General features: G+C 40.9%; 1 protein-coding gene across 2 annotated transcripts; it reads right to left on the bottom strand.

Annotated features, from left to right (window-relative positions):
- Window positions 1–27,343, bottom strand: gpcpd1 (glycerophosphocholine phosphodiesterase 1). 2 transcript variants are annotated; one of them, XM_033648363.2, is made up of 20 exons: window positions 27,274–27,343; window positions 23,470–23,555; window positions 22,958–23,048; window positions 22,750–22,834; window positions 20,418–20,493; window positions 19,431–19,472; window positions 17,072–17,195; window positions 16,570–16,810; window positions 16,297–16,459; window positions 16,023–16,152; window positions 14,788–14,842; window positions 14,589–14,681; window positions 14,314–14,391; window positions 13,779–13,818; window positions 13,025–13,083; window positions 12,731–12,796; window positions 12,431–12,567; window positions 12,048–12,183; window positions 9,715–9,875; window positions 1–2,251 (listed from the first exon to the last, which is right to left on the bottom strand). In XM_033648363.2, the coding sequence occupies exons 2-20, from the start codon at window positions 23,546–23,548 to the stop codon at window positions 2,053–2,055; spliced, it is 2,055 nt and encodes a 684-aa protein (XP_033504254.1). In that variant the 5' UTR covers window positions 23,549–23,555; window positions 27,274–27,343; the 3' UTR covers window positions 1–2,052. The 2 variants fall into 2 exon arrangements, with proteins under 2 accessions (XP_033504254.1, XP_033504255.1); XM_033648364.2 differs by lacking the exon at window positions 27,274–27,343 and adding an exon at window positions 23,917–24,265.
- Window positions 27,344–27,465: the final 122 nt, after the last annotated feature.

Below are 27,465 nucleotides of genomic sequence, written 5' to 3'. Positions count from 1 at the left end.
CCGCATTATCATGAACTTTATGACAATAAATCTGCAGTTGTTCTCTTATAATATGCAAATATAATATGCATTACATTTGAGCACTTAGACTATAAAGCAAAGCAACATGTGAGCTAAATAAATATCCACTATCGAGTGTAGTTCCTAAATACGACCTTGTTCCACTATCACGATGACCTCTACAGGTTCTTCTGAAAAACCTAAAATCACTGCTTCCTCAATGCTTTGGCAAAACGCCCACCTGCTTCAATAGAAAGCATAAATAACATAAAACATCTGTGAAGAGTGCAAAACAAATACAAAAACCTGGAAGTGAGCGGAGGTGGTTGGACTGGTTTAACTCCTGTGATTAGGTGTGACGAAGTAGAGAAATTGTTTTGGAAAATATGCCCAAACTTAATCTGTCATCTTTCAGGGCGCTCCCGAAGAAAGTGGTATTTCACCCAGGGGGACGGTGCCTAACATCCTGTGTCGTGTGTTGTGTACATGATGTGTGTTCTTGTTGCACTGGGTTGTCAGATTGTGGACAAACTAGTAAAACTGTGACCTAAAAATTTATTTATTACTTAATCTTTGCTTTAACACTGAGATTAAACCCACAGATGACCTCACACCTGATTCACTTTTGGCTCCTTGTACTGCTGACACTAACCGTGACTAGACTCCGCTGCAGATATTCAAATGACTTTTACTGCTGATAAATTCTCAAAATATCCATCTTAATGTTTGACTATATAGTGCTAATGTAAATCTAATCTAATGTAAAAGATATTGACATTTAGATTAACTTAATTATTTCCAATGACGAAAATCTACTCAGAGAGAGTCTGTATTCTGACATCAGTATACCATTTTGCATCAATCAGTCCCTCCAGATTTCAGGAGCTGTTCTTGGGATTGTTGTAGCCTGAAAACGCCTCATTTCACAGCAGCGTTTCTAAAAAATCGAATGCATGTTGCTGTGTTTATGGGTGTTTCCTTGCACTGAAATTGTTGCAGCAAGTGAAAAATGCACAATGCAAAAAAGCCCTTTATGATGAGCATTCAGTTTCCTACATGATTTATATTTATTTGTGATGGTTGGGGGAAGGTGGAGGCATTACAAGCTGATCACAGCCAATCAGCTGTTGCTGCGGCTTCAGGATGGTGAGCCGCTTCCCTCCTGCTCTCGCTGCCCGGTTAGCACGAGCTAACACAGAGCAACGTGATCTCACTATTCATCATATTTTGCCGCTTGAGCTGAAGCCTTGAGGAAGCAGTTAATCTTACACTGACACCAAAATGTCTCATCTTGGTTGTTAGAGCTGTTAATAATTGTTGGGCAATGTTAGCTATGTGATGCAGCCCTTCCTGGGTGTGTCAGAGACTTTGCCCCAGACACAGAGCTCCAGTTCTGCAGCAGGAGTCTCATTATAAAAGAATGTAAAAATTCAAGATGCTGCGTGCTAAAATGAAATAATATTTAACACATTTTTAAATGGTAAAAGTTGCGGTAAAGTTGTGGTGCTCGGAAAAGACTCCCCAGCATCTCCACCAGATGACGGGAGTGGAACTTTTTTTAACTTGTGCTAAATAAATAAATCTAAAATCTAAATCTAGATTGCACAGAATTCACAGGCATTGGCTGAATTTGTGTTTACTGTTGCAAACATCATGGAGGGACTGATTAATAGAGGCCCAAACAGGCTTACAAGGCAGACTATCAATTTCCATGTGCGCAAAAGTGAGACCAAATATACAACTTATCAGAAAACATGAATAGTAAAGTCTGTCTGCCTTCATACTCGTGTATTATCCAGACTAATCTGCCTACTTTTCCAAGCTTTAGAAATAAAACTAGCCTACACTCTGACGCTCAGTCCAACTTCTCATTTTCAAGTATTAAGTATGAATGTGCCCTGATGGTCACAGAGCCATGTGGGTGAAATACCACGTTTCAGGGAGTCCCCATTTTTCAGCAAGTATATGCTTGTGTTTGATCATTCATTCACGGCTTGGCGCTCTCGGTGTATATGTGCAGTGAAGTCAACTGAAGCTTAAAGGGAGGAGGGGTTATGAGGAGCTGAGGCCCGAGTCGGACTCGGCGCTGCCAGCACGGGACTTGGTGGTGGCGCAGGGAGCCATGGAGCAGGGGATGGAGTAGCAGGAGCAGGTGCAGCTCTTCATGGTCTCCTCTGTGATCACCTCCCGCAGGGAGTGTTGCTCCTCTATCTTGAAGATGTTTGACTGCTCTCCTTGGTCCTCGCAAATACTGAAGGAAAAGGAGCAGACATGTTTCAGTTAGATCAGTGACAGGCGTTAGCGACCTTGTGAGATTCTTTAAATGTTATCCGTCACTCATAAACCAAAGCGGAGTTTACCTGATGCAAAAACATGTATACATTCACATTGATGAATAACAGAGCTCGCAGAAGGGTTGAAATATACAAATATATATCACAACATCAGTAAGAACATTTACCCACTATCTACTGTATATACTGCACATCATTTGAGCTTTTATTCATCATTTTATCTGATACAAGTAACATAAAAAACAGTCAAATATCCAACAAGCAAGATGCAAAAAAATAAATGTGCTCTAAACTGACTAGCAAAGGGTTAATATTATCATACAGTAGCTCCATTCTCATCTTTTCATGCATTTGTGTTAATAAAAAAATCAGCACTGTTGGCTGCATTCATTTTGGCTCAGAGGGTGATTGCACTGGTTGCCATTTTCGGCAGTAAGAAGGCGCATGCCTACATGCCTCAAGTTTCTGCGCTCTAGGCGCTTGGCTTTTCATCTCTTCTTTCATCTTTTTTCCATTGTCCAATCGGATGATTTGAGAGGCAGACCTTCTGCAGTGGTCACAACAACAGGTTTACAGTTGGTAAACTGGTGGTAGCGGTTGCTGGAAAGCCAGAGCTATATGTCCCTGCCCTGACTCATCCTAAAATATGCCTGTAAACGTCCTGGACCAACTGGTGGTACTCCCCATGATCCAGCCTCTTTTTTAGGGTCTCATGTACCCACACAGATCTGTTTATCTGCTGACAGCATCTCACCCTCAACCAGCGCTACAGACAGTACCCTCTGCCTCAACGTTTTAGAAAGGGTTAGTAGGTTATGATGACAGTGGCAACGTTCAAGGAGCCAGAGTTTGATGCCAGTTCTGTTGAAGTAAATGGGGCAGGCACAGCATGCTAGTGTTGCAGTGATATACTGGTTTGAGAGTATAACGTGATACAAAAGTTGACAATTATCACACCATGTACATTTGCTAATCTATGATATTGAAAAAAAAAAAACAACCTGCAACTGGATGGAGAATCTCACCTTTATTTCATTCATTTTCAAAGAGGAGACTTTTTACACAAACTCCCATTAACCAAATGGTTTCAAATTTTAATTATAGCAATAAAACGTCCGTTCAACCAACAATAACCCTTCCATTTTCTTTAAGGGTCACTCTGACTGATAATAACATAAATTCTGAGATACCATGATACCGTGAAACTCTACAGCATACCACACTAAACCCATCATATATTTGTTGTCTCAACCTAGACTGCAAAAGCCTTCCACGTAATTAGAAAACACACTTTACGTGATGCTTACCAACATTTTTAATGGAAATATTCATGTTTATTTACCTTGTCATTGGTCTTCAAACAGATCATGACTCGCAGAGGCTGAGCTGCAGCTGCTGGACAGAGTCATGATCTGTTTGAAGACCAATGACAAGGTAAATGAACATGAATATTCAGATAAAGAATGTCAATAATCATCTTTTTTTTTTAAAGCCGGTGGATAGATTTTTTTAACTCAAAGTTGAAACAACAAAGATACCGTGGGTTAAAGTGTTATTTGCAGTTCCCACCCCATTGACTCCAACGGAACTGACACCAAACTCTGGCTCTGAACACTCACTGTCGTCAGGAGTGTTCCTTATTTTATATTTTTTTCTTGGTTTACAGGCACAGTTTCTTAATATCAACTGTGTGCATTTCTCTGTGGACTTTTTCAATATGGGACCTTTAAAGCTTTGGGGCACCTCACTTTTACCTGCTAAGCATATGCCACCTTTTGTGAAGCAATGCCAGAGTGCACTAAATAGAAATTTAGGTAGCTGAAGTTCATGGGCTCACTTTTACAACCTGCTCCAGGGCAGATTAAGATCATGCTACCAAGTCAAGTCACGTACGGCCAACATCCTGACCACTCCACTATGGAAAACAGAGGCATTGTTCCGTCCCAATAAGAACAATGTTAGACATTGTTCTAGTAAGCTAAAACCTACATTTAGCGCAGCTATGCAAGCTTGTATGTAGGACAAAGGTCATTCATGTGTTATATGAAATTGGATAAGGGCTACAGAAATGTTGGACCCCCAGTATGCTGCTCATCCCACACTGTAGATCCTCAGCAAAGAGCTCTGTCAATCAGCTCTCTACAGCTGGTTACAGGTGGTTAAGGTTTAAGCCATGGATGGGATTAGGGTCATGATTAACCACTGTGGAGCTTTCAGTCATGGAGAGCTTTTTCACAGAAGACATTTTGACTTGTCACAGTAGGAAAAGTAGAGGTGTAAATTATAACTTACTATTATTTTTGTAGTTATCATTTTGTATCCGCACAGAAAAATAAACACTGTTTTAAGAGGGAAGTCCTTTTCACTGTGTATCCTTCTTACTAATGGTTAACTTTATGACATTACAATTAATAACCTCAGACTTACTGCCCAACAGGGCAAAACACCACAGTGCACAACAATGTGTGACACAATCAATCTGTAACACCAATAGCTGTACATTTACAAAACGGCACTGCTGAACAGCAGGCTGGATACAGCTCACTGGCTGGCCTGTTAGCATACAGTCTGTTAACAGTTCCATCACTTCAGCACACAGAAAAGACAGATGGAGGATGAAGAAAGAGATCAAGAGACCAGAGAGGCACCAGAAGAGCCAAAGAGAGGAGCTGTGTCTGCTTTTTGGAAGCTGTTTTGGTTTTAAAAAATTAGCACAGGGAAAAAAATGTTTAAATCAATTCAATTGCGATTTTAGAAGTGTAATCGAATTGTGGATTTAGAGAACCATGGCCATTCTTGTAGGATTACATTAAAATGTTTTTATGTTCTACGAACCCCTGACAGTAGAATAAGCCACAATAAATCTATATAAAGGGGGAAAAAATACTTGTATATACCGTGAAACTGAAAGAATCCTAAAAAATAGTCACTGTTAAGTGCAACACACACCGCCGCCGGCGCGGCGCTGTGGCCGTCAAGGGCCGCCCCCCAACACACACTGGCAGTGGCGCGCAGCGGCACCATGAACATGTATTTCCCACCCCAGCCCGCTAGGTGGCTGTACCTACACTAGTTGCCAACGGTTGCCAACTGCTAATAACAGAAGAAGAAGAGGAAAAACTTTGAGGCAACAACAACTTGAATTTCACGGGTGAGTTTCTTATCAGTTTCTTATCAAAGTCGTCTTATTAAAAATTTGAAACAACCAGAGTTGATCCTACGAGACGAGACGTACATAAAAGGCTTTTCTCGCAGCGCCGCCATGAGCGCCGGCCGCGCTGGAAATAGAGCAGTGGGCTGAAGCAGAGCAGCGCGGCGCGTCGGCCGGCGCCAGTGTGGGTTGGTTCATAGAATATAATGGAGGCGGGCGTTTTGACGCACGGCGTACGGCGGCGGTGTGTGTTGCACTTTACACTCTGTGGAATGCTTTAATAGAACACAACCATCGTTAATTTTATTAATAACATCTGTGCTTTCCAGTGACAAATCAAAATGTCTTCTGTAAGAAATATCTGATGTGAGTACCATCTGTCAAACCCATCTCCTAACGGGAACACACTCATAGGAAGAAGGTCATATGAGGTCATAAGAGGTAGCTCATGTCAAACATTCTGAGACCAGTAATCCAGTAAGATATTTTCATAATGTTCAACCAGTGTCATGAGACATGCTCCTGAAGTCTTCACCAAATGAAAGCAGAGCAGTGCAGCTAATTTTCAATCCTACATAGTTTCCAGTGCCATCACCCCTGTTCAAAGAAACCAAACTGCGATACAAGCAGATCGTCTACAAACTTAATAGGTGCAAATAATAGAAAATATACTTGTGACGTATGAACAGTGACATCTGACAAAATAGCTGAGAGGTGAATAGCTGTAAGTATTGAAGATGAAATGCAGGTCTCTCTTGGATCAACATTATTTGCGATAGGGATGTCTCGACCAAGTTTTTCTCCTGATCAAAGTCATTTAATATTGAGTGTCTGCTGATATTAAGTTCCAATCCAACACTTCTGTATTTCTGGAAAATACAGCTGCACAGTGCACACTTCAAGTACTTTAAAGTTATTAAAATCAACCCAGTGAATGTGCTTGACAAAGAAAAAACAATCCCTGCATCCAAGCTGTTCATTAATGTTTTATTTTAATAAAATATCAAAACCTCTCTGTAATCTTTTTGGCCTTTGCCTGAGTTACCTGAATGAACTGTATTCTGTTGAGTGTTTATTTTCATCCTCTGTACATCTCTTGTGCGGATTACATTAACAAATTACTCTCATTGGCTTTTGCATGCAGGGCTTTTGTTGCACATGCAGTGGCGTGGTGAGTGTAGCTGTCGTCGCGTGGCTCTACACTGCTGTCTGTCTCTGCTCCACCCACGGTGAAACACTATGCTGAAGTACAAGAGACTCACACTGAGCAGAATGAAACGAGGGCTTATAACTTCGGCCAATAGCATAAGTCTCATGCTGTGTTTTGCTGCCATTTAGGGAGCGGGGTGTCTCGCAGCAAGCGTGGTGCTTAGGGGAGCTTGATGAATAAAACACCTGTATGACAGCCACAGACTGTAAGAAATAACGGACGTAGCAACAGGAAGTCACCCACTGGTTTGTGAACTCCAGTTTTGAAGTCTCTTGTTTGGCATTTTGGCCAACGCCATCTTGTTTTTTGAAGCCAGAAGTGACCATAATTCCGTGAGAGGGAAAAGCCTGTCACTCAAAGCAGCCCGCCCTGATTTATACTTAACTTTAAGCCCTAATAAAATCTAAACGGGTGAGTTATATAAAAATTCACACCCCTTCATTTGTCATGAATGGGAAAATTAGCTATAGAGAACAAAACAATTTTTTGTATCTGGCTGTAAATGTGTAAATTTGGGGATTTTAACATGGGAGTCTATGAGGACTGACTAGCTTCTGGAGCCAGCCTCAAGTGGCCATTAGAGGAACTGCAGTTTTTTTTGCCCTTCCACGTTTTTATGGAAGTTGCCACTTGGTGACAACTGATGTAAAACAAAAGTCGGATTGGGCTTAATAGGCCCGTTTCCACTAAAGAAGTTCCTGGTACTATTTGGGGGGCAGGAACTACTACAGGAACGTCCTCTCATTCGGCCCTCTCAACCGCTGTGTCTCCACTGAGAGAGCGGAGTACGAGGAAGGTTCCTGTAAAGTTACAGGCTGCCTCTGGATGTGACGTAATCGTTGCGCGACCATTTTGACCGGGGCGACGTAGGGACGCCGTTAGCTGATAGCGGTGTCTGTAATAACTCACTAAATGGCCTGTGAAAAAAATATTTTTTCCAGTGGATGTTTTAGTTACAACATGATTGAGCTAACTGGAGTAGTTTCATGTCGTATCCGACAACGGGAGGCTTTTAACAGATGACGTCCTGATGTTAGCTTTGCTGCTGCTGTTAGCTGTCCCTGTCAGCTGATGCTTTCTAGACATCGTGATTTCCCAAAACTGAATAAATACCACACATATCAACACAAAACTGTTTTGCTAGCTCAATCATGTTGTAACTAAGATATCCGCTGGAAAGAATATTTTTTTCACGGGCCATTTAGTTTTACATGGCGGAGAAAGCTATATGAACGAGCTAACTCTCGTCTGCTGAGTTTTAAAAATGCCGGCTATTTTGTTGCTTTCTGTTGACGTCACATCCTTCCTTGAGTATATCCAATCAGCACCAAGTAATCCCCAAGCCCCAGCCAGGAGTCTTTTGGGGCCGTTGTGAGTACCTAGAGGGACTTGCAGGGACTTGTTTAGCCCCCGTAAAAGTTCCGGAACTCTGTCCTTCAGGGGGGGTTCCTGCGGTGGAGACACGCACCAACAGCCCCGGCCCCGTAAAATTACCCCGAAGTTCCTGCGGTGGAAGCGGGCTTAATATAGCTCAATAAAGCTGACCCTAATCAGTTAAAAAGTGCCTTGATCGACCCCAATACTGATCTTTGAGATCGGATCAGGACATCCCTTAATTTAGATCATCCATTCCATTCACTTTCATGACATTTACAAGCAATTTAGGTTGCAACTAGCAGTTAAAAATGCAACATATTTTTTGATTCATACAGAAGCCAAAATGTCGAGTAACACTAAACAAGCCATTCACTCTTGGTGCCTCTTCTGTTTTCAAAATGAAGCAGAGATGAAGCAAGAAGTATTGTGCCAAGCATGAGTTGTAGAGGACTTTCAAAGCATATCCAAAACAATACACAGGCATTTAAAAAGGAAGTGACCTAGGTGTCAGTTTCGGAAACTTGCCTCAAAAATGATAAACATGGCAGTTGACCAATCAAACAACCGTGTTAAGAACAATCCAAAAAGATAAAGCAATCGTTGCCACTGAAATAACAAGCACTGTAGTATTACAATGTGGGACATATGAGAAGTCAACCGTCTTGTATCATTGTCAAGGAACCTTTTGTTCCTGCTGCGTATTAATAAATAAGAGGGGGGAGCCAAAAACCAGCCAGGGTGTGTAGAGTGAGTAAATGAACAAAACACAGCCAGGAACCAGAGAGACATTACGGGAATCTGGAGAACTTGAGTCAAAATACGGCACCAAGCTTTCACAAATTCTGTAAGAAAGAGGCACAGTTAAAACAACAACCTGGAGATGTCAAGTGTTGTGACTTGAAATGTTAATTATAGCTACATCTGGAAGGTGCAGGGACTGTTTTGTTGTAAAATAGGGTTCAAAGCCTATGGTCTTCCTTCTGCAGGCGTCTATGAATCTGGGTCAAAGTGCAAACATAAATGTAGAGCAAATGTCATCATATGGGGAACTGAAACGGCTGAACAAACAGGCCCTGCTGACTGTGCCGCTTTGCTGAGACCAGAGGAAGCTCTCTTTCAACCTGCTAGCAGCCCGAGCCTTATGTAACAGCACTGGCACATCTTCTGTAGCAGTTTCACACTGACAGACAAAATGTTCAATGAATAATCAACCCATTTTCATCAACAGCTACGGCAGATGCCAAGTGATTAGCATCCCTGCCAGTGCTTGTGATATAACCTTGAACCCTGAAGAAGTGCGCTGATAAGAAGGGCCTTGTATCACAGAGTGACGTAACGAGGAGCGGTGTTGGGAATGCAGTAATTAAATTTATAAAACTGAAAGCCCTGCTTTGTAACTGTGGCTTCAAGCTGAACAGAGATGCGACAGCACAGGGTGAACTGAATGGTTTGCAGTGCAGGGTGTTGGGTAACCAGCAGAGACTGTAGCTTGAAACATAAAGAATGTTTAACAGAACAGAAATGGCAGGAAAGCATTTTAACCAATTGTTTTCAAAGCAAAACATTTGTTTGTACAACACTATGCTGCTCTACGCCAAACTCTAACATGAAGAGAAATGTTGTGTTTGTGGTCTACACTATAAGAGTTGAGGTCTTAAAGGATCGACGTTGCAGTAACCTACCTGTCATAGATGAGGCCATCAATTCCCTGCTCTCTCAGCTTCCTTCTGATCTCGTGCTCGTTGTTGTCCTCTCCCCAGCTGAACACCACCAGGCCTTTAGACTGGGCATCCGCGATATAGGACAGGTTTTTTAGCAGCTCCTCCGTGTGGGCACTGATCCCCTAAAGAAGCAAAGTCCAGTGAGAAAAAGTGGTCCTGTTTAATGTTGTTCAACTCAAAATAAAGACAACTTCTTGCCCTCTTGCTCTCGTTTGTATTTTTCAACCTGGACCTTTTTGTCCCATGTTATCTTCCTTCCCATAATGTGTTCAGACACTAAGAATAACAATCTGAGCCTGTCTGTAGCAAAAACAAACACTGCTAGCAGATATAAACTGACAGTGCAGCAACATTGATGCCTGATTCACCCCTGCAGCAGTGAAACTGGCTGGACCAGTTTAAATATAATGTTGTTTCCTTTCATCATCTGTGCACAAATACACAGTAAAGTCTGTGTGTAGTAAACTATAGTAAAGTAAGCTAAATCAGCTCCATATGTGCCTTCAAGAAAACATGTGACGCTGTCAGATTATGCTGCATAAGCTGTCTGGAGTCAGTTTTTGCTCTACTTAGAGGGCCTTAAGACAGCTGACACAGGGCTCTGCTGGCTGACTTGTTTGCTGTGTGGACTGTTGTGACAGCGGTGGTCTACTTTTGTAAGTCTTTTGCTCAAGGGCAATGCAGTGATGCTAAAGAGGAGGGTGCAAAACTCTCTGAAGCCCAGTTCAGGCCAAAAATTTGCAACGAGAGGAAATTGTTTTACAACGCTGCAGAGAAAAGTTGCAGCGGTGTGAACTGGCTGGTCTGAGCTCGACTCAAGCCGGCTGATGGTGTCTCCTGCAACTCAGCTGGTCAAATTGCTGCCGGCTGGTTTTAGAACGTAAAGCACGTCATCTGGTCAGGTAAAAAATGACCACAGACAGTATGTTTAATTGCTGTCGCAGGTGTCAGTTTGTGGGGACGGAAACTGAGTTGGCCCTGGTGGCAAATCTATCATGAATTCAGTCCATCTGATGGTGGTTTTGTTTCAGTTTTTCACTGTTTCATCACTCCTACAAATGCAGCTGTAGCCAGTATCTCACTATCACTATCCTCATTCATATTTTAAGAAGCTGCAAATTATATTCAGCCACAAAATCAGCCTGAAAAGCTGCAAATCAGCAAGCACAGAAAGTTAGTGTATAGAGATGATACACTGGCTACGGTTACATGATGGCTTCTCATTCGGAATGAAATAAATCTGAATGAAATCATTCGGAATTAAAGTCTTTCCAGGTAGTTTACATGGGAAATATTCATTCCGAATGAGGGTTTACATGGGAGATCAGTTCAATCGCCTTTATTGAGGTCTGTGCAAGGTTTGGGGCAGGGAAGGTTTTTGATTGGATAGGGGGCGGGGCGGATGTTACGTGTTTACGTTTACCGGAAGAAAACACTGTAGTCCTCACTCCGGATAACAAGATGCTTGACGACGCCGTTCTTAGTGCAATTTTCGGGCTTGTTTTGCTTATATTCTTGAAGCAGCAGTACGACAACAACCTTGTTCTGCTAATGCTTCATCTGTTGAGGAGGAGAAGGGAGGTAGAAGGTCGAAGAAGGGAGGTAGAAGACCGTGCTGTGGCGAATGGAAACCGGTGAGTGCAACAAGTCCGACTGCTCTATCTCAGCCCGTTGCTATGCAGCCCGTTGCTATGCGTGCTATATACGTCATCGCGCCAGAAGGGCAAGGAAACAAGCATGCGCAGAAAGACCGGAATGAACTTAAAGAGGAATGAGTGTATACATGCACACAAAATTCTTTCATTTGGAATGACGAACGGAATAAACCACCCCCTTTAATCGGATTTAATTTTCAATCGGAATGACCGTTTTTCAATCGGAATGACCGTTTACATGACCACTTTTAATCGGAATGGCCTTTCATTCCGATTAAAAGTGGAATTAAACTGTGCATGTAAACGTACTGACTGTCTCTTCTATTTGCATTGGTGTGGACCAGCACGTTTTTATAATGTTGCAGAACGGAGTGTTGCAAGTAGTTGCCTGTTTCAACTTGTCTCATCACAAATCTTTGATCTGAACTGGGCATAAGGTCCCAATCAGACAGAGCGTGTCTGCAAAGCAAACCTTAATGAATAAGTTGACGGTATATGGCGGGGATGAGTGAGGCGTAGGCACTGAGAAGTCAACCAACATTTATATTTATTCACACCATATACCATATTTAAATAGCACAAACTCTGGAAAATTAAGTGGATACATCGTGATAAAGACTTTCTGCAACAGCTGCTTACCAGAATGTTCTCACTCTGAGCAAAACTTATGGCGATCTGAGTGGTCTGGCAGCGGATATCCATCAGCTCAGGATACCTTTCTGAAATTCCCTGTGTCAGGAAGAGGATGGGGTACTTGTTCTGCTTTTGACGCACCCTGAGTGAAACACACAGAAAGATGTAAGAAGCAGTTGAACAGAACCTACTGTATTTAGAAAGATACCCTTTATACACAGCATCTTGACTGTCTTAATAGACGTTTTCATTAAAATCATTAAGAATAATTGCGCTTGGAATCTGTCATGAGATTCAGAGAAGATTTTCAATTGTCCTTTTTCATATGCAGTTTCTGTAGCCTCATCAAATCCGAGCATACTTTATCCTCAGATGCTAACTGTGCTTACATGGTGCAGACATCTGGGTCGAAGCAGGAGAAGACGATGCGTCTTTTTCCGCCTTTTTGCAGAACACAAGACAGGACGATGTCGAGGAAGGTATTCATGTTGAAGTAGGTTGACAGGTTGCCATCCCATGACCCGTCCTGTCAATAAAAAGCATAAATCGTAAATGTATTTTTGCATTATGCTGTATTAGGTGTTAGTGAGTCATAATAAAAAAGCTAAACCTTATTCTACTGGAGATCCCCAAGGATGCTTATTGAGGGAATGATTAGGCTATTGACCCTGTTGACACAGTGTACCCACCTTCATCTGGGAGATCCATTTGAGCTCGATGTTGAAGCCCACTTGCTCAGGAACAGCTTGGAAGATCTGTAGAAGATGTATGAAGGATGCTGTTCATTTTACTGTGACAAAAACTGTGCTAATGTAGTTACAATGACAAGAAGTAGGTAATAACTGATAAATAACCAAACCATGCATCATCAATACATGTTCCTAGTTTTTATCTATAGGTTTGTGAAGGTGAGGGTCGCACTGCTCATGAAGCTCACACACTGATTAGATAAGCTATTTAATAATGGTCATAAAGTCATTCACCTGTGAGAGGGAGGGGAATGGCTGATGCTCATCGATTTCTTCTTCATCGTCCAGCAGATCTGAGCAACAAGCCAAACAGATGACTGTTAATGCACATGACACAAATGATCTGCTGACTAATTTATGCGTTCAGCTTACATAACTGTGCTGTTATGTAATACATACAAAGTGGCCTCTGATCTAAACAAAGTCACGCCAGCCTTTTGATCTACAGTTTGTATCAGCGTTAACTGTACGCAACAACACCAGGGCTTGACAGTAATGATTGCCAGTTGCCATTGGGTTGCAAATAGGGACAGAAAACAGCAGAAACATGCACCCCACAGTAATATTTGTTGCATTAGTGATATTTAAATATTGCTGTTTTAGACAGAACCTGAACCAGACATTATAAAACTTTTGTATCATGTTCTGAAAAATGAGGCACCTTTTACATCCTTATCTCATCTACTGGTTCACAAACTACAAATCTGGTTACTGCAATAGACCTTTTATACTTTCTTCGATGTCACATGTCATTAATAATCTGACATATGAATGCATAATATCTCAATTACTCAAAATATAAGCTGATAAAAATGGCAACCATATTTTCAGTTTCAGCAACCAAAAGCCGAAGCCTGGTTATCAGACAGACAACTGCTTTTAAAAGTTATTGTTGGGCCTTGGACACAAATGCAAGCACACTGGTTTTCAACAGGTCAAGCCACTTTAAAAAAATCCTGGTGAAAGAAGACAAACAAAAGCTGCATACCTTTGTCATCGTGTTCTTTCATCGCAGTGGCATGGGCCAGCTGTGCAACAAAACAAAGCATAAACACATAATTACATTTCAACACATTTGTTTCAGTTACAGGTTGTAACAATAAATTGGTTGCAGTGCCACATATGTACAGTTTTAATATGTCATCATGATAACAGTCGAAACACTTAATGGCATTCTGTCCAGTTGTAATTTAAGGGAACTCCCCTAATGCGATAATGCTCTCCCCACTTAGAAGGCGCTAATCCCACAAATGTGCCATTGGCTGATGGAAGACACAGTTACGCAGCTGCTACTCTGCAGTTCCCGTGTGTGTCTGTGCAACTATAAATAATTTCTAGGAGAGGATTTGTTCAATGTGAATTAATTAATTTGGAACACGCAAACCTCCTGACTGTGGAGGAACAATGAAGCAACTGACACTATGACGACTCACAACAGGAGCTCAGGTCATTCATCTGAAGGATAAAAGTCGATCTCAACTTGGGTCTTATTTACAGTTTTGGCCATCACTCCATGTTTTTACCTTGAGAAGCTGCAGCTGATCAAATGTCAAGTCTTTAACTGGCACCTCAAAGAGCTCCAGAGAGGTCTTGTCATTTTTCTGTTGAGGGGACAGAAAGAATTTAATTACTTTTCTTAAGTAGTGACACACATTTGTGTATGCTCACCATTTTTCTAAATGTATATTAATCAAGTCATGATTAGTTAATGGAAAAAAAATACCAACAGAGAAATACACCATTTCAGATTAAACACTTACATAAGTCCATTATCAAGTACAACACGCCTTTCTTTTACCTTCTTGGTGGAGATGCAGCACGTCAGGTCGTGGTATACGATGGGAACACTGTCCTTGGAGAGGTGTACATCAAACTCTACATAGGCTGCACCCTGCAATAAGCAATGTACACGTAATTAAGGCAAAGGTAATGTTAAATATATAATCATGGTCAAAAGTAAATATTTATTTATTCTTTTTATGATATGCGTAACTTACATGTGTGGCAGCACTTTTAAACGAGGCTATTGTGTTCTCCCTGACTCTTTGGTGCCTGTAAAACACAAACCAAACACAATTTGTGGACAGATGCAAATGCAAATATGCAGACATAGTCAGTGGGGAAATCATAGAGTTGGCTCCGTTTTTACTTTTGCCAGTAGGTCCAGGTTTGATTTAATGAAAACCGGCTGAACTGGCATTTGCCAATACATAACATTATGGCAAACTGAAAAGTAGCAGATGCCTCACAGTGCTGAATCTAACTGAAAGTGCGTAAGTAACAAGCAATATGATAACGTGATTAATATCATACACCGACTATATTTCTAAATGGACTAAGCTGTGCGCAATTTACTGCCAAGCTGAGGTGGTGTCGGCAACATGACGATCAAATTTTAGAAGAGGTGGGAGAGCGGTGCACACTGTTTGTTTACTTGAACGTTCATGTGTTCTTTGGGGTGACGAGAAGAGACATGGCAGAATAGGTCTCTCTCAAAATAAAAAAAACTGCACCACCATGAAAACATTTTTGTTTTAAAGCCAACAAAAGAGGAGTCCTAACTGGCTGCAGGCTCCATTTTAAACTGAACTTAAGTTGGATGCCCTGTTGCTATTTATACCTGTGCTCACTGTGAAAGTGCTGCAATGGACTAGGAATGGCTGATTCATGAAGTTAAAATGAGGAATTATCTGCACTTCACTTCCTTCATTCACCACAAAAACCTAAACACAGTTGCAGCTGGCTAGAGGGAGATCGCTGGGGAGCTGTAAGTTTCTGCTCAGGTAAATGACCATCGCTAAAAACAAGCAAGGCCTACGTTACTTGCAGTTTCCATGTCATCACATAAGTGCATATTTAATGGATTCAGTGTGGACAGAGAGCTCCGATGTTACGCAACAGTCAGATGCTAGATTGTTGTTGGGACATGGTGTTATTATGTTCCACTAGTCAAGTGGGACACCTGATAAAATCGGTCCAGTCCGGTGTTTGGCTTCGTGTCAAACCAGTCTGAATTTTTTTTGGCCCAAACCAAACAAATCGCAATATATGTTACGAAAATACATAGCGTATCGCAAAACATAGAAAATCACAATATTGTTTGTGACGAATGTATCGTGATAATATTGCATCGTGGAGCTTCTGAGGAGGGCCCCACTATTAACTATTTATGTGTGTGTTCCATGCGAGGCACTCTATCCTGTCCAAGTCAGAGAAACTTGTTATGACTCACTTCGCTGCGTGTGTGCTGCCAGATCCTCTGTGGCCCACATCCAGAGTACTCCTTTTCTTCCAGTACTTGGTGAAAGAGGAGCTCATGTCACACTGCAGCCCCTTGATGGGCCGGATCACCAGGTAATCCACTAGAACAAAGAACAAAGGTGTTCAACAGGTATTTCCTTGTGCAGAGCATTGTGTGAACTATAAATGTGAGACAGTTCCTCCCTTCCTTTTGTTTTGTCTGCTAATTGTCAGCCAATGTGGATTTCATTTGTGCAATATCTCACCTCTGACTTTCCCGATAGTCTGTCTGGAATTTCGACCCATTATCGGAAGTGTGGCGACTCCGTTGTCCTTACCGCTCTCCAAGAAAGACGAGGAGAGGAGGCAAGCTGTGCCAACGAATCCGGGATGAGCGTCCCCCTGGACTACGTGCTCACCCAGATCCTCCTGTAAACGGACATATGAACGTTTTACAATTCTGACCAAAGGAAAACAAATCTAATCATGATGCCTGATGTTAGTCAAGAATACTACTTTTATTGCTTATCAAATATGACCTCAAAGAACTCAAAGGTGAGCTCCAGGTTGTCTGGGTCCATGGTGTGGATGATGTACTCAGTCCACTGCGAGGGCTCCAGTGCATACCCACACTCAGGCTGCGAGTGGCGTGACCTATAGCGGTTGGCACTGATCATACTGATCTCCAGAGTTGTGGTCATCTTATGCCAAGTTGAGGGACTGAGCTCTTCTTCCTCGTCATCTCCCTCCTCCTCATAGCCCTCTAATGTCAACTTAATTCTGTATAGGTGGGTTTAATACACAATTAGGTAAATACACAGAGATGGGAAAACTGAACGTCACATATATTATTAAAAAAAAGCATCAAACCATCAGTAAAAGGTCAAATTATGTTTTACTTTCAGCTTCTCCTATTATACCTCTGTGCACAGGATTTCTGTTACACTTATGTAACAGGTAGGGTAATAGATCTGTCTCATGTCACTTTCAAGAAGAACTTTCTCCGAGTGGTGTTAAATTCTGCCTCGGGGTCAAACCTACCTGAAGCGAGACTTCTTGAATTTCTTCTTAGTGATGGACACCGGAGGCGTCTTGGAAAAGTGTAGACGCAGGCGAATCTCTGTCTGGCACGTGAGCCACCCAGAGTCTACACAATTCACCCCATCTATAAAAAAGGAAGATGAAAGCAGTAAGCATGTGATGACAGTGAATATTCACTTTGTTTCCCATAACTGCTGACCAGAAAACTGGTTCCAGCAACAAAAGCAGGGAGGAGACAAATGACCTCAAATGCTCTGCTGCACAAAGCAGAGGAAGTGACTGCAGTGTGGTCTGTAGGGAATTTCTATTCCCCAGAAGGGTTAAGCACATTAGCAAGCATTTCAGTTTTATAGCATTTCTATCTCATGAATATTTTAAATGCTGTAAACCTACATAAAGTAATTAAGGAGAGTTTAGATCTTTTGAAGTGGGGTTATGTGAGGTACTTATTCATAGTCACTAGGCCCGTTTCCACTGAAGAAGTTCCTGGTACTATTTGGGGGGCAGGAACTACTACAGGAACGTCCTCTCGTTCGGCCCTCTCAACCGCTGTGTCTCCACTGAGAGAGCGGAGTACGAGGAAGGTTCCTGTAAAGTTACAGGCTGCCTCTGGATGTGACGTAATCGTTGCACGACCATTTTGACCGGGGCGACGTAGGGACACCGTTAGCTGATAGCGGTGTCTGTAATAACTCACTAAATGGCCTGTGAAAAAAATATTTTTTCCAGCGGATGTCTTAGTTACAACATGATTGAGCTAACTGGAGTAGTTTCATGTCGTATCCGACAACGGGAGGCTTTTAACAGATGACGTCCTGATGTTAGCTTTGTTGCTGCTGTTAGCTGATGCTTTCTAGACATCGTGATTTCCCAAAACTGAATAAATACCACACATATCAACACAAAACTGCTTTGCTAGCTCAATCATGTTGTAACTAAGATATCCGCTGGAAAGAATATTTTTTTCACGCGCCATTTAGTGAGTTTTTTTACATGACGGCGGAAGCTATATGAACGAGCTAACCCTCGTCTGCTGAGTTTTAAAAATGCCGGCTATTTTGTTGCTTTCTGTTGATGTCACATCCTGCCTTGAATATATCCAATCAGCACCAAGTAAACCCCAAGCCCCAGCCAGGAGTCTCTCGGGGCCGTTCTGAGTACCTAACCCGAGGCAGGGACTTGTTTAGCCCCTGTAAAAGTTCCGGAACTCTGTCCTGGGGTGGTTCCTGCGGTGGAGACATGCACCAACGGCCCCGGCCCTGTAAAATTACCCCGAAGTTCCTACGGTGGAAACGGGCCTACTGTGTTGCATACAGTAGCTGCTGGTGAGTACGACCCCAGTTTGGAGAAGCAGGCAGGAGTACTGACAAGAAAACTACGCAATGTAAGTATTTAGCTATGCAAAAAAAGTGCTGCAGACAACCCATTTAGACAGGGTAGCCATTTACAATTTCAGTTCCCCATCTATGCTCTCGTCAAAGCCACCAGACTCCACTGACAAAAACAGTCAGTATGTTTACATGACATTAGAGAAAATCAATTTGTATTAGTCCAACTTAAGCTGGACTTTTATAATACATGTAATCACGTCAGTCTGACTGACATGGTAATTAATCAAACGGATGAAATGCAGAGCCATGAAGTTGTCCTGCATGGTACCAGTTAGCTGCTAGCTGACCGTAGCTAACTTGTTTGTCTGTGACGTAATAAGTCACCCGGAAAAAGGTCCAATACTAACAAGCTGAAAGGGGGCAGCGTAGTGAAGTTGGACATACTTTGGTTAATTAATCAATCCCCCTCCCGTGCTTATACGCTAGGACAAGGACAGAAGTCTGATTAAACAGCCTAGTCGAGCTATAACCGCACTGACTGATTTTAAATTGCTGAACACGGGAGGTGCTGGTCTACCACTGCCTCAATCAGTTACTTAGTTTGTGTTATTGTGTGACTTTTGAGAGTCCGAACGCTTTAAAGATGCTGAAGTTACACGATAACACAAACAAACTGATGGAGGCAGCGGTACACCAGCTGCTCCTGTGTTCAGTTTGGCAAAATTATGACAGCAAGGTAAAGTGGTGAAAATATTCTTAACAAGTGTACAATTAAACTGATATTGTTTTTTTTAAGGTGGCTAAAATACGCTTTGCTGCTTAGCATTGCTTAGCTTCTGTGTCAGTACTCCTGCCTGCTTCTCCAAACTGGAAGTGTGCCAACCGACATCTACTGTAAGTAGGACATGGACTCTGGAAAGTACGTCATACAACCCCACTTCAAAAGATCTAAGAGCGTGCCTTACTTATAAGTTTTTGTGTTAGTAGTTAGTGGTGGCTTCGTAGTATTTGTTTTTCATCCAACTTACTGTGAATTCCAAACTGTCCGTCGTCAATATTCTGGTGTGACGCTGCAACAAAGGTAGAGCACATTAGGAACAGGATGGAGGAACATCAACAGTACAAAGGTTGAGGTCAGATCAAACCAGAGCACTTCCTGTGTACAAAGAGTTCAAACCTCTATTTGAACTCTCAAAAACAAGATGCTGCTCTGATTTGATTTGCCTCAACCTCAAGAGTCACCTGAGCAACAAAATATATTTGATACAAAAAAACAAAAAAAAAACAACTTAAACTACGACACTGAGCATGACTGTGTCATTGATGCTACTTTAGCAGGATGTTTATGAAAGTGCTCAAACAAAACACATCTGCATTGCATATAAAAACAAACAGCATGTTTGTAACAAATTTTTATTCTACGGGGAAAAAATGAGAAGGAAGAAAAAAAACTAGGATGGGGTGACAGGCTGGGGTCAAAGAGGACATCAGGTTGCAAATATGGTTGCGACTATTCTTCCCATCAAGCTCATTTTGAATGTGCTTTGTCGGTGTTAGGTTGACACAATGGGGATTTAACTGGAGAGGTCTACAGTATCAGGCCATGACATCTACTGCTGCACTGCAGTGTTTCCTCTATGGCTATAGATTATTCCAGTAAGAGCTGCCCCTGATCACTGCCAAATAATACACACAGCCAAATAAGCAAGAGGCTACCAGTAAATTACAGACAATGTTTGAGGAGGAAACACTGCAGTCAGGTATTGTTATGTTAATTCTGACATGTACACGTTGCCCAAAAGAACATACCAAAAGTCATATTTGACTAACCCTGAAATACTAACCTTCTTCATCAGTGTGATAAGCAAGAACTGACCTATATTAGTGTTGATGGGCAACTGTTAACATATAGTGCGAGGGCAGGGAATGGGAAGTCTAAAGGGGGGTTTGAGTATGACACACTTTACCAAACCCAACCACACCAGGCACCGTTTGTTTTTTTTGTGGTTCTATACCTGTGGGGCTCATCGTGCGGGGTTGGTGATGGGTCTCCCACATTTTGACTATCACTTGACAGGGACCACCTGCACTCTGCAATTCCAATGTTTGGTACAATGTTAGGGTTTCAGATCAGATACATTGAACTACTTTTCAGTCTGGTCTCAAAAGCTGCCGTTGGACCAGAATGTGAGAAAGGAATTAGAGCTGGTATAGTCACCAATCCCCAGCTGGGGCAGTCAGCCACCATGGGTTGAAATCTGTAAAGTGGATTTGTTAGTGAAGAAAAAAAAAAAACATTTCTTAAGTGACACATAAAGCTGCTCTCTTTATCTGTAATAAAGCCATCATTAGCTATAGTAACAACATGTTTGTAGCATCACATTTCCACCTTCGTAATTTATAACCCCAATCCCAAAAAAGTAGGACTCTGTGTTAAATCAAAACAGAATGCAATGATTTGACTTTTAGACTTGAATATAGTGCAAAGACAAGATATTTAATGTTTAAACTGCTAAACCTAAACGTTTTTGCAAATATACACTCATTCTGAATTTGACGCCTGCAACACGTTCCAAAAAAGTTGGGACACGAGTAACAAAAGACTGAGAGAGTTGTGGAATGGTCAAAAAACAGCTTGAACATTCCAGAGGCAAACAGGTTAGCTGATAACACGTGATAGTATCATGATTGGGTATGATTGGGCACACAAGCAAGGATGGTGGGTGGTTCTCCACTTTGTGACAAACTATGTGGGCAAATAGTCCAATGGTTTCCAAATGTTTCACAACGCACAGCTGCAAGGAATTTAGGGATTTCGCCATCTAAAATTTATAAAAGATTCAGAAAATCTAGAGAAATCGTTGCATGTCAGGGGCAAGGGTGAAAACCAACACTGAATGGCCGTGACCTTTGATCACTCAGGTGGCACTGCGTTAAAAACGAATATGACAAACAATGTTAATATATGCGCTTGGGAAAACCTTGAAAAACCATTGTCAGTAAACACAGTTTGTTGGTGCGTCTACAAATGCACGTTGAGACTCGTCCATGCAAAGTAATCAACAACATCCAGAAACACCGCTGCCTTCTCCAGGCGGAGCTCGTCTGAGATGGACTAACACAAAGTGGAAAAGTGTGCTGTGTTCTCGCGAGTTCACATCATATGGCGACAGAGAACCCAGACTGTTGAGCTAGTAGGGTCATATATCAAACAACAATGGAGGATTTCACTTTCAAAACTTTAACAATTACTGTCCTCATTTCTTAAACGCTCTTATGAGTGTTGTTGAAAGAAAAGGTGATGTAACACAGTGAATACAATGATTTTTTTGGAGCATGTTGCAGGCATTTAAGTCAGACTAAGAGTATATTTACAAAACCGATAAACTTAATCAATTCTGAATATCAAATATTGTGGTTTTGTACTGTATTCAACTGAATATAGGTCAAAAAGGATTTGCAAATCATTGCACTCTGTTTTTACATACATGATTACACAGGATCCCAGCTATTTTTGACTTGTTGATGTACTTATATATTCATTATGGAGCTAAAGACAATATCAGAGTGCAGAAAACACACCCAGCAGCACTAAAGCTTTTCCACAGCCGTGGCAGTAACTCAGATTCCAAGCATGACTTAAGCTGCATGAACAGATAGCCAAGTTTCACCACACAGGAGCTTTAAGCCAATGAAATGCACAATCTAAGTTTTTCATAAACAAAAAAAAAAAAAGTGCAAACACAAGGTTAGACAAGTCAGAGCAGGTCGTTAATCTCACGAAATGTGAGCCCCACCCTTGACATAGAAAATAATACGACACCCGTACTAGGAGAGAATAAACACAGAGAGCTAGATAACACAACCTTTCCAGATAAATGGTTGGCACATTCTCTTTCTCTTTGCTTCTAGGAAATTTGTATTCTTGTTATGTTGTGTACAGCTTCTGTATAAACAGGCGGCTTAGCAGAGGTCAGAAGTAATAACTTAATATTTTTTATTTATTTATTTTCTTCAGTGTAGTTAAGTTGTTTAATCAATGAAAGAAACTACACTTAAACTAAATAAAATGTTCACATGCTTAGATAAGAATAACCCTTTCAAAGTCAGTTAAAAAAACAAACCAGGAGAACTCTTATTCCCTGTCCTGCTGATGAGCTGCAGCAGGAGAGGTGTGACTTAACATAGAACCTGAAATCATCACAAATCATTCAAAATAGACTTTAGCTTTGAATTTAACAATGCGCATCTTTAGCCAATGTTGCTTTCAAAAGACTATCTGTGACAGCAACGAGCAATTTAATTTGTAATTTTAATACCTCTATAAAGACAGGAGACTCTACTCACCTTTGACTCCAGAAAGAAGCCTTTGAGATAGCGGTACTTGGACACAACTCCTTTAGGCACAGCAACAGTTGTAGTCCACGTATTTCTGTCAAGGAGTCAACTTATACATTAATATTTCACACAGACAAAAAAACAAGAAAAGCATTTCACCTTCTGTCTGACAGAGAAAGCCAAATACGTTTGACATTACACATTAAGTTTAACCTACCCATCGTTACCGACAGGATGCAAGGTCACAGCTTTTTGATGGCTCCAGCATCCCAGGGCATCGCAGCTACCAACAACTGCAATCACCTCCCCTGGAAATGTTTAAATGGACATGTTACCTGATGTAACTTCGGCAGAAACAAATATGACTAACAGTGACGGCTGCTTTGTGAAGTTTTCTTAGACAATGAAATGTTGACACGGCCTGTAAAAACATCCTTCATGTTAATTCATGTGAAGCGTGCAAACTTGTGTTTTTTTCTAGGAGCTTCACACATCACAACTCAAACAGTGATTTAAATATCTAAGGAAAGCCTGTGTAATCTTTTAGCAGTGCTGCACCTCACAAACAGATAGCCTGTGTAAAAGAAAAGCAAAAATGAATAAATAAGTATTGCAACACATCCTACTACATGGCAACCTCTAAATGTAGGTTAAAGATTATGTAGCTCCACGTGCCTAGTCTGACCCTTTATCTTTAGCTGTGTCTACAGTCAAGTTTATCAGCCATACCTGGGTTTGTTTCTCCTCTGACAACCAACGTCACCTGAGTGGTCTCCATTGTTGACACAGGCACAAAGACTGGCGGCATAAACAAGCTGAAAGACATCAACGGATGTTAAATACAGGGTTTTACATCATTACTTCACATCCAGTAACAATTGCAGCGATACTCAGGATTTGCCTATGGTCCTGTGCCAAGACTGACTCATGGCTGTTTTGATAAATATTTAAATCTTTGGTATCAAGATCATGTCAGCTGAGAGGTAACGTTATGCTAGCTAACCTGTCTTACTGGCTGCTGTCCAAAGCATAACATAAAGAAGCACCGTTAAGTATATAACGTTATCCGTTAGTTGTGCTTCTACTGAACTAGCTAACGTTCAGTGAATAGCAACATAGGTACACTTCAAACACAGCTAAAGCGACAAAAGCTAACGTTACAACCACGACAGCTACCTTCTTTTTGATTTTGGCAGCTACCAGTTTGAGTCGACCCTTGGCAGCCTTCAAGGAGATGGTTCACAGTGAGCCGGGGTCGCCTATCCAGCTGAGACGCTCCGGTCTAAAAGCGAAAGCATATTTGACCCGCCCGATTCACCGCTACCGCTACCGACACAAAGCTAGACATTATGTTAGCTAAAGAAAATATTACGAGTACAAAAACAACGCCTGGCGTTACGCAGTCCTGGCGACGATGTAACTATGCTACTATCAAAGATATTTAACGCTAGATAACGTGGCCATGTCCGGCGAGGTTAGACAATAGTCCACCGCTTCAGGGCTAGCAAACAACACAACAAGTATCAAGCTAGTTAAACTGGAGGACAGGACTTCCGGTGTGTACTTTCAAAGTAAAACATGTATAGCTCAACACGCAGAGTTGAAATGGTAACTCGTCTAAAGAATCATTTTGAGGCAAGTGTGGATTGAAATCATTCTTAATAAGTATTAGATAATTTATAATGTTTAAAAATACATTAATATAACCTACACTACACAGAAAAATGAGACCTGGTATCACTGCGGTGCATTCATATACGATAAAAATATTCAATATGAAATTCACAGTAAACATTTGGTTGACTTTTGCAGTCTGTCATATTTGGCACAGCAAGTGCTGAGGCAATAAAGCTCCATTGCCATAGCTGACAATTGGTATACCCTCCTGAGACCCAAACTTTTGTTTGGTACGCATTTTTAATTTCTCCTCGCTATATGGGATTGGTGGGACCTGGTTAGTAAAAACTAAACTTTCACAGCGATAATAAAATCCCAGTGTCCTCAAACAAGACAATAACCAATTCTCAATGTCCTTAAACGAGTACTTTCTAATTACAGCGTCTTAGATTGTTACTGTTGCAAAAATTGGTAAAAATTTGTCGGGCATATCAAACTACAAACGTTATCAATCATAAATAAGTTTCAACCATAAATTTTAATCAGGTTTTGGACCTTGTCCATTTTCGTTTCGGGATCGGCCTCAGACTGGCCCAGCAGAGATGGCTGCCAATCTTGTTTTAACATGGATTGGTGTATTCTGGGTTTACTACCACTAGATGGTACAAAAAAGTGTCCACAAACGAGGACAACAGGCCAAAGTTTAGCAAAATGAAGAACAAGGTCCAGTAAACCCAAAATGTGATGTCCTCATATGGGGTTTAAAGACTGATTCTGCTAGTCTTTAAACTACATATCTTCAAATTTGATAATTTTACAAAACATAATCTTCTGAGCTGGGAAAACCTATAACATGTAAACATATGTCTCATCTTTAAAATTATTCATGGCATGGCTCTTCTTCTGCTCAGCTGCTTTGTTGGTCAAACGAGAAAATACCAGTCAGGTTACAAACAGAAAGAGAGAAAGCTGAATCTGAGAAAATCTGCTTTGAATCAATCTGCCCCTTGCAGCACATGAATGGAAAACTGTACCAGCCCACATCAGAGAACTCTCGACTAACAGGTCCTTCTATTGAACACGGCTTGTAACAACAAAACTGTCACCACTGGTCTGGATGCCTTATCCTTAGGCAAATGTCTGGAAAAACTTGTATACTGCTAGGTTTCTCTATAACCTCAGTGCTGCTGTTGTCTTGTTACTCATATTTGCCTTTGCTTATGTCTATTGCCACGAAGCTGAAATGTAATTTAAAATGTTCTGTATTGTTTGTTTATGCTTTGTTGAACTGTACTTTATTCTGTGATTCTTTTTTAAGATTTACAGTTTTTATGGAGGTAAATAAAAAATCATTAAGTAGGATGACGACAGTATTGTTCAAATCTTCAATGTCTTTCAGATACTACATGTATTCCACATACTTGTTTACCTTTACTGGTGTAGTGCATTATTACATATATTTACAGAAGATATTTCTCCAATATGTTCTTCCTGTAAAAGAGAAATTGAATCCACCATCAGTGCACATATTCTCAAGAATTCTGGGTTGAAGCTTCTCTGTTAATTTATCTACATTTTAAGAGATTGAAACCAACGTTAGAGGACACGGACTTGTTCCTAAATTATAATACAGGCTCACAATCTACTGACAGTGTACTTAAGCTTATATGCCTGGTTGGCAAGTATCACATCCATAAAGCTAGAGCACTTCAGATCACGCCAAATATCTGTCTGTTTCATGTTGAACTACAACATCTCTTTGACTCTATTTCTACGATAACACAGAATAAAAAAAGCTATTATGACCTGTCAAATAATTAGTAAAATTATATCTAATAAAAAACAAAGGTGTATTATATTGAAGTTTTCATCGCCCTCTATCATTTAATGTATGCATTAATTCATGTTTTATGTTCTATTCTTTCGTTATGTTTGAGTTTGTTGTTTGACAATGTTGAAATGAGAATTTTTCAGTGTTTTAAAAGTAGTAAAAAAGTATAGTTTGAAAGAGTATTTAGACGTTACAAGTATTTAGGTGTTGCAAAAAACAATATGCAGATATCATTAATGAAGAAACATAATGAGATTCTTTATTTTATTTTTATTATTATTATTATTATTAATATATGTTTAATACGATATACAGTTTCTTTTTGGCGGCAAATATAAAATATTACATGGTTTAAACTGAACTGAACATCTTTAAAATACAGTACTTCAATATATATTTTAAATACTTCGTTTTCCTTTACTACTATTTAACGCTTTTATTTTGAATGTGTCATTTCCATGTATTCTGGCTTCCGCCTGCCACTTGACGCAGCTGGCTGGCTCATACCGCCTTGTTCTGGTTCTGATCCGCCGCGTGCACTGACTGTATATTTACAGTCTGTGGCGTGTCACTATGCTGCATTAACGTACCCTCGGAAGCACCGTGATTACGAGCTGAATGCCAATACTCGAAGTGGTTAAAAAACACCAAAGTCGAACCTTATTTTAAAATATTATGCTACCAAGATTTTGGTCTGATAAGTGGGACAAATTACGATAAAAGCGACGCAATTAAAAACTTTTGGCGAAATTGTTTGCAACAAACATCATAGTTTGTGTGTCTATTACCGCACTACACTGTAATTGTGTGTAAACTGTTGGAGTAAAACAACAGTCGACCAAAATGAGTTGAAAATTATTGATTAAAAATATCAAAATAATTCGCTTTAAGCTAACATACAACGCTGGAGTTTACGAGGTGTTTACAACGCTGCATCAGCCAGCTTGTGTATGTTTACTGTACATTGGAAAACTGTAAACGGACCAAATAAAGTGGAGAAAAATACACGGTAGAGAAAATGAGTTCGCTTGGCATTGATAAAAAAGGGAACCCGAGAAATATGAAAACAAAACCAGTGTACATACCGTCAGAAGAAATCGATACACGTCCTAATTTCCGGTAAAAAAAAATATGAGTATGAAAAGAGGAGGCTGCAGCGGTGCTTTAAGTAGGAGGGAATGTTATCGAAGCCACGTCTATCACAGTGTCCCTGAATGGGTCCCTATATGTGCAATAACAGAGGCCTACTTCAGGAAAGACCTTTTTATGAGTGTCCA

Source organism: Epinephelus lanceolatus, chromosome 13 (assembly GCF_041903045.1).
Source record: "Epinephelus lanceolatus isolate andai-2023 chromosome 13, ASM4190304v1, whole genome shotgun sequence".
Classification (NCBI taxonomy): Eukaryota; Metazoa; Chordata; class Actinopteri; order Perciformes; family Serranidae; genus Epinephelus; species Epinephelus lanceolatus.
The sequence above is the reverse complement of the archived record's forward strand: the minus strand, read 5'-3'. Positions and strand labels throughout refer to the sequence as shown.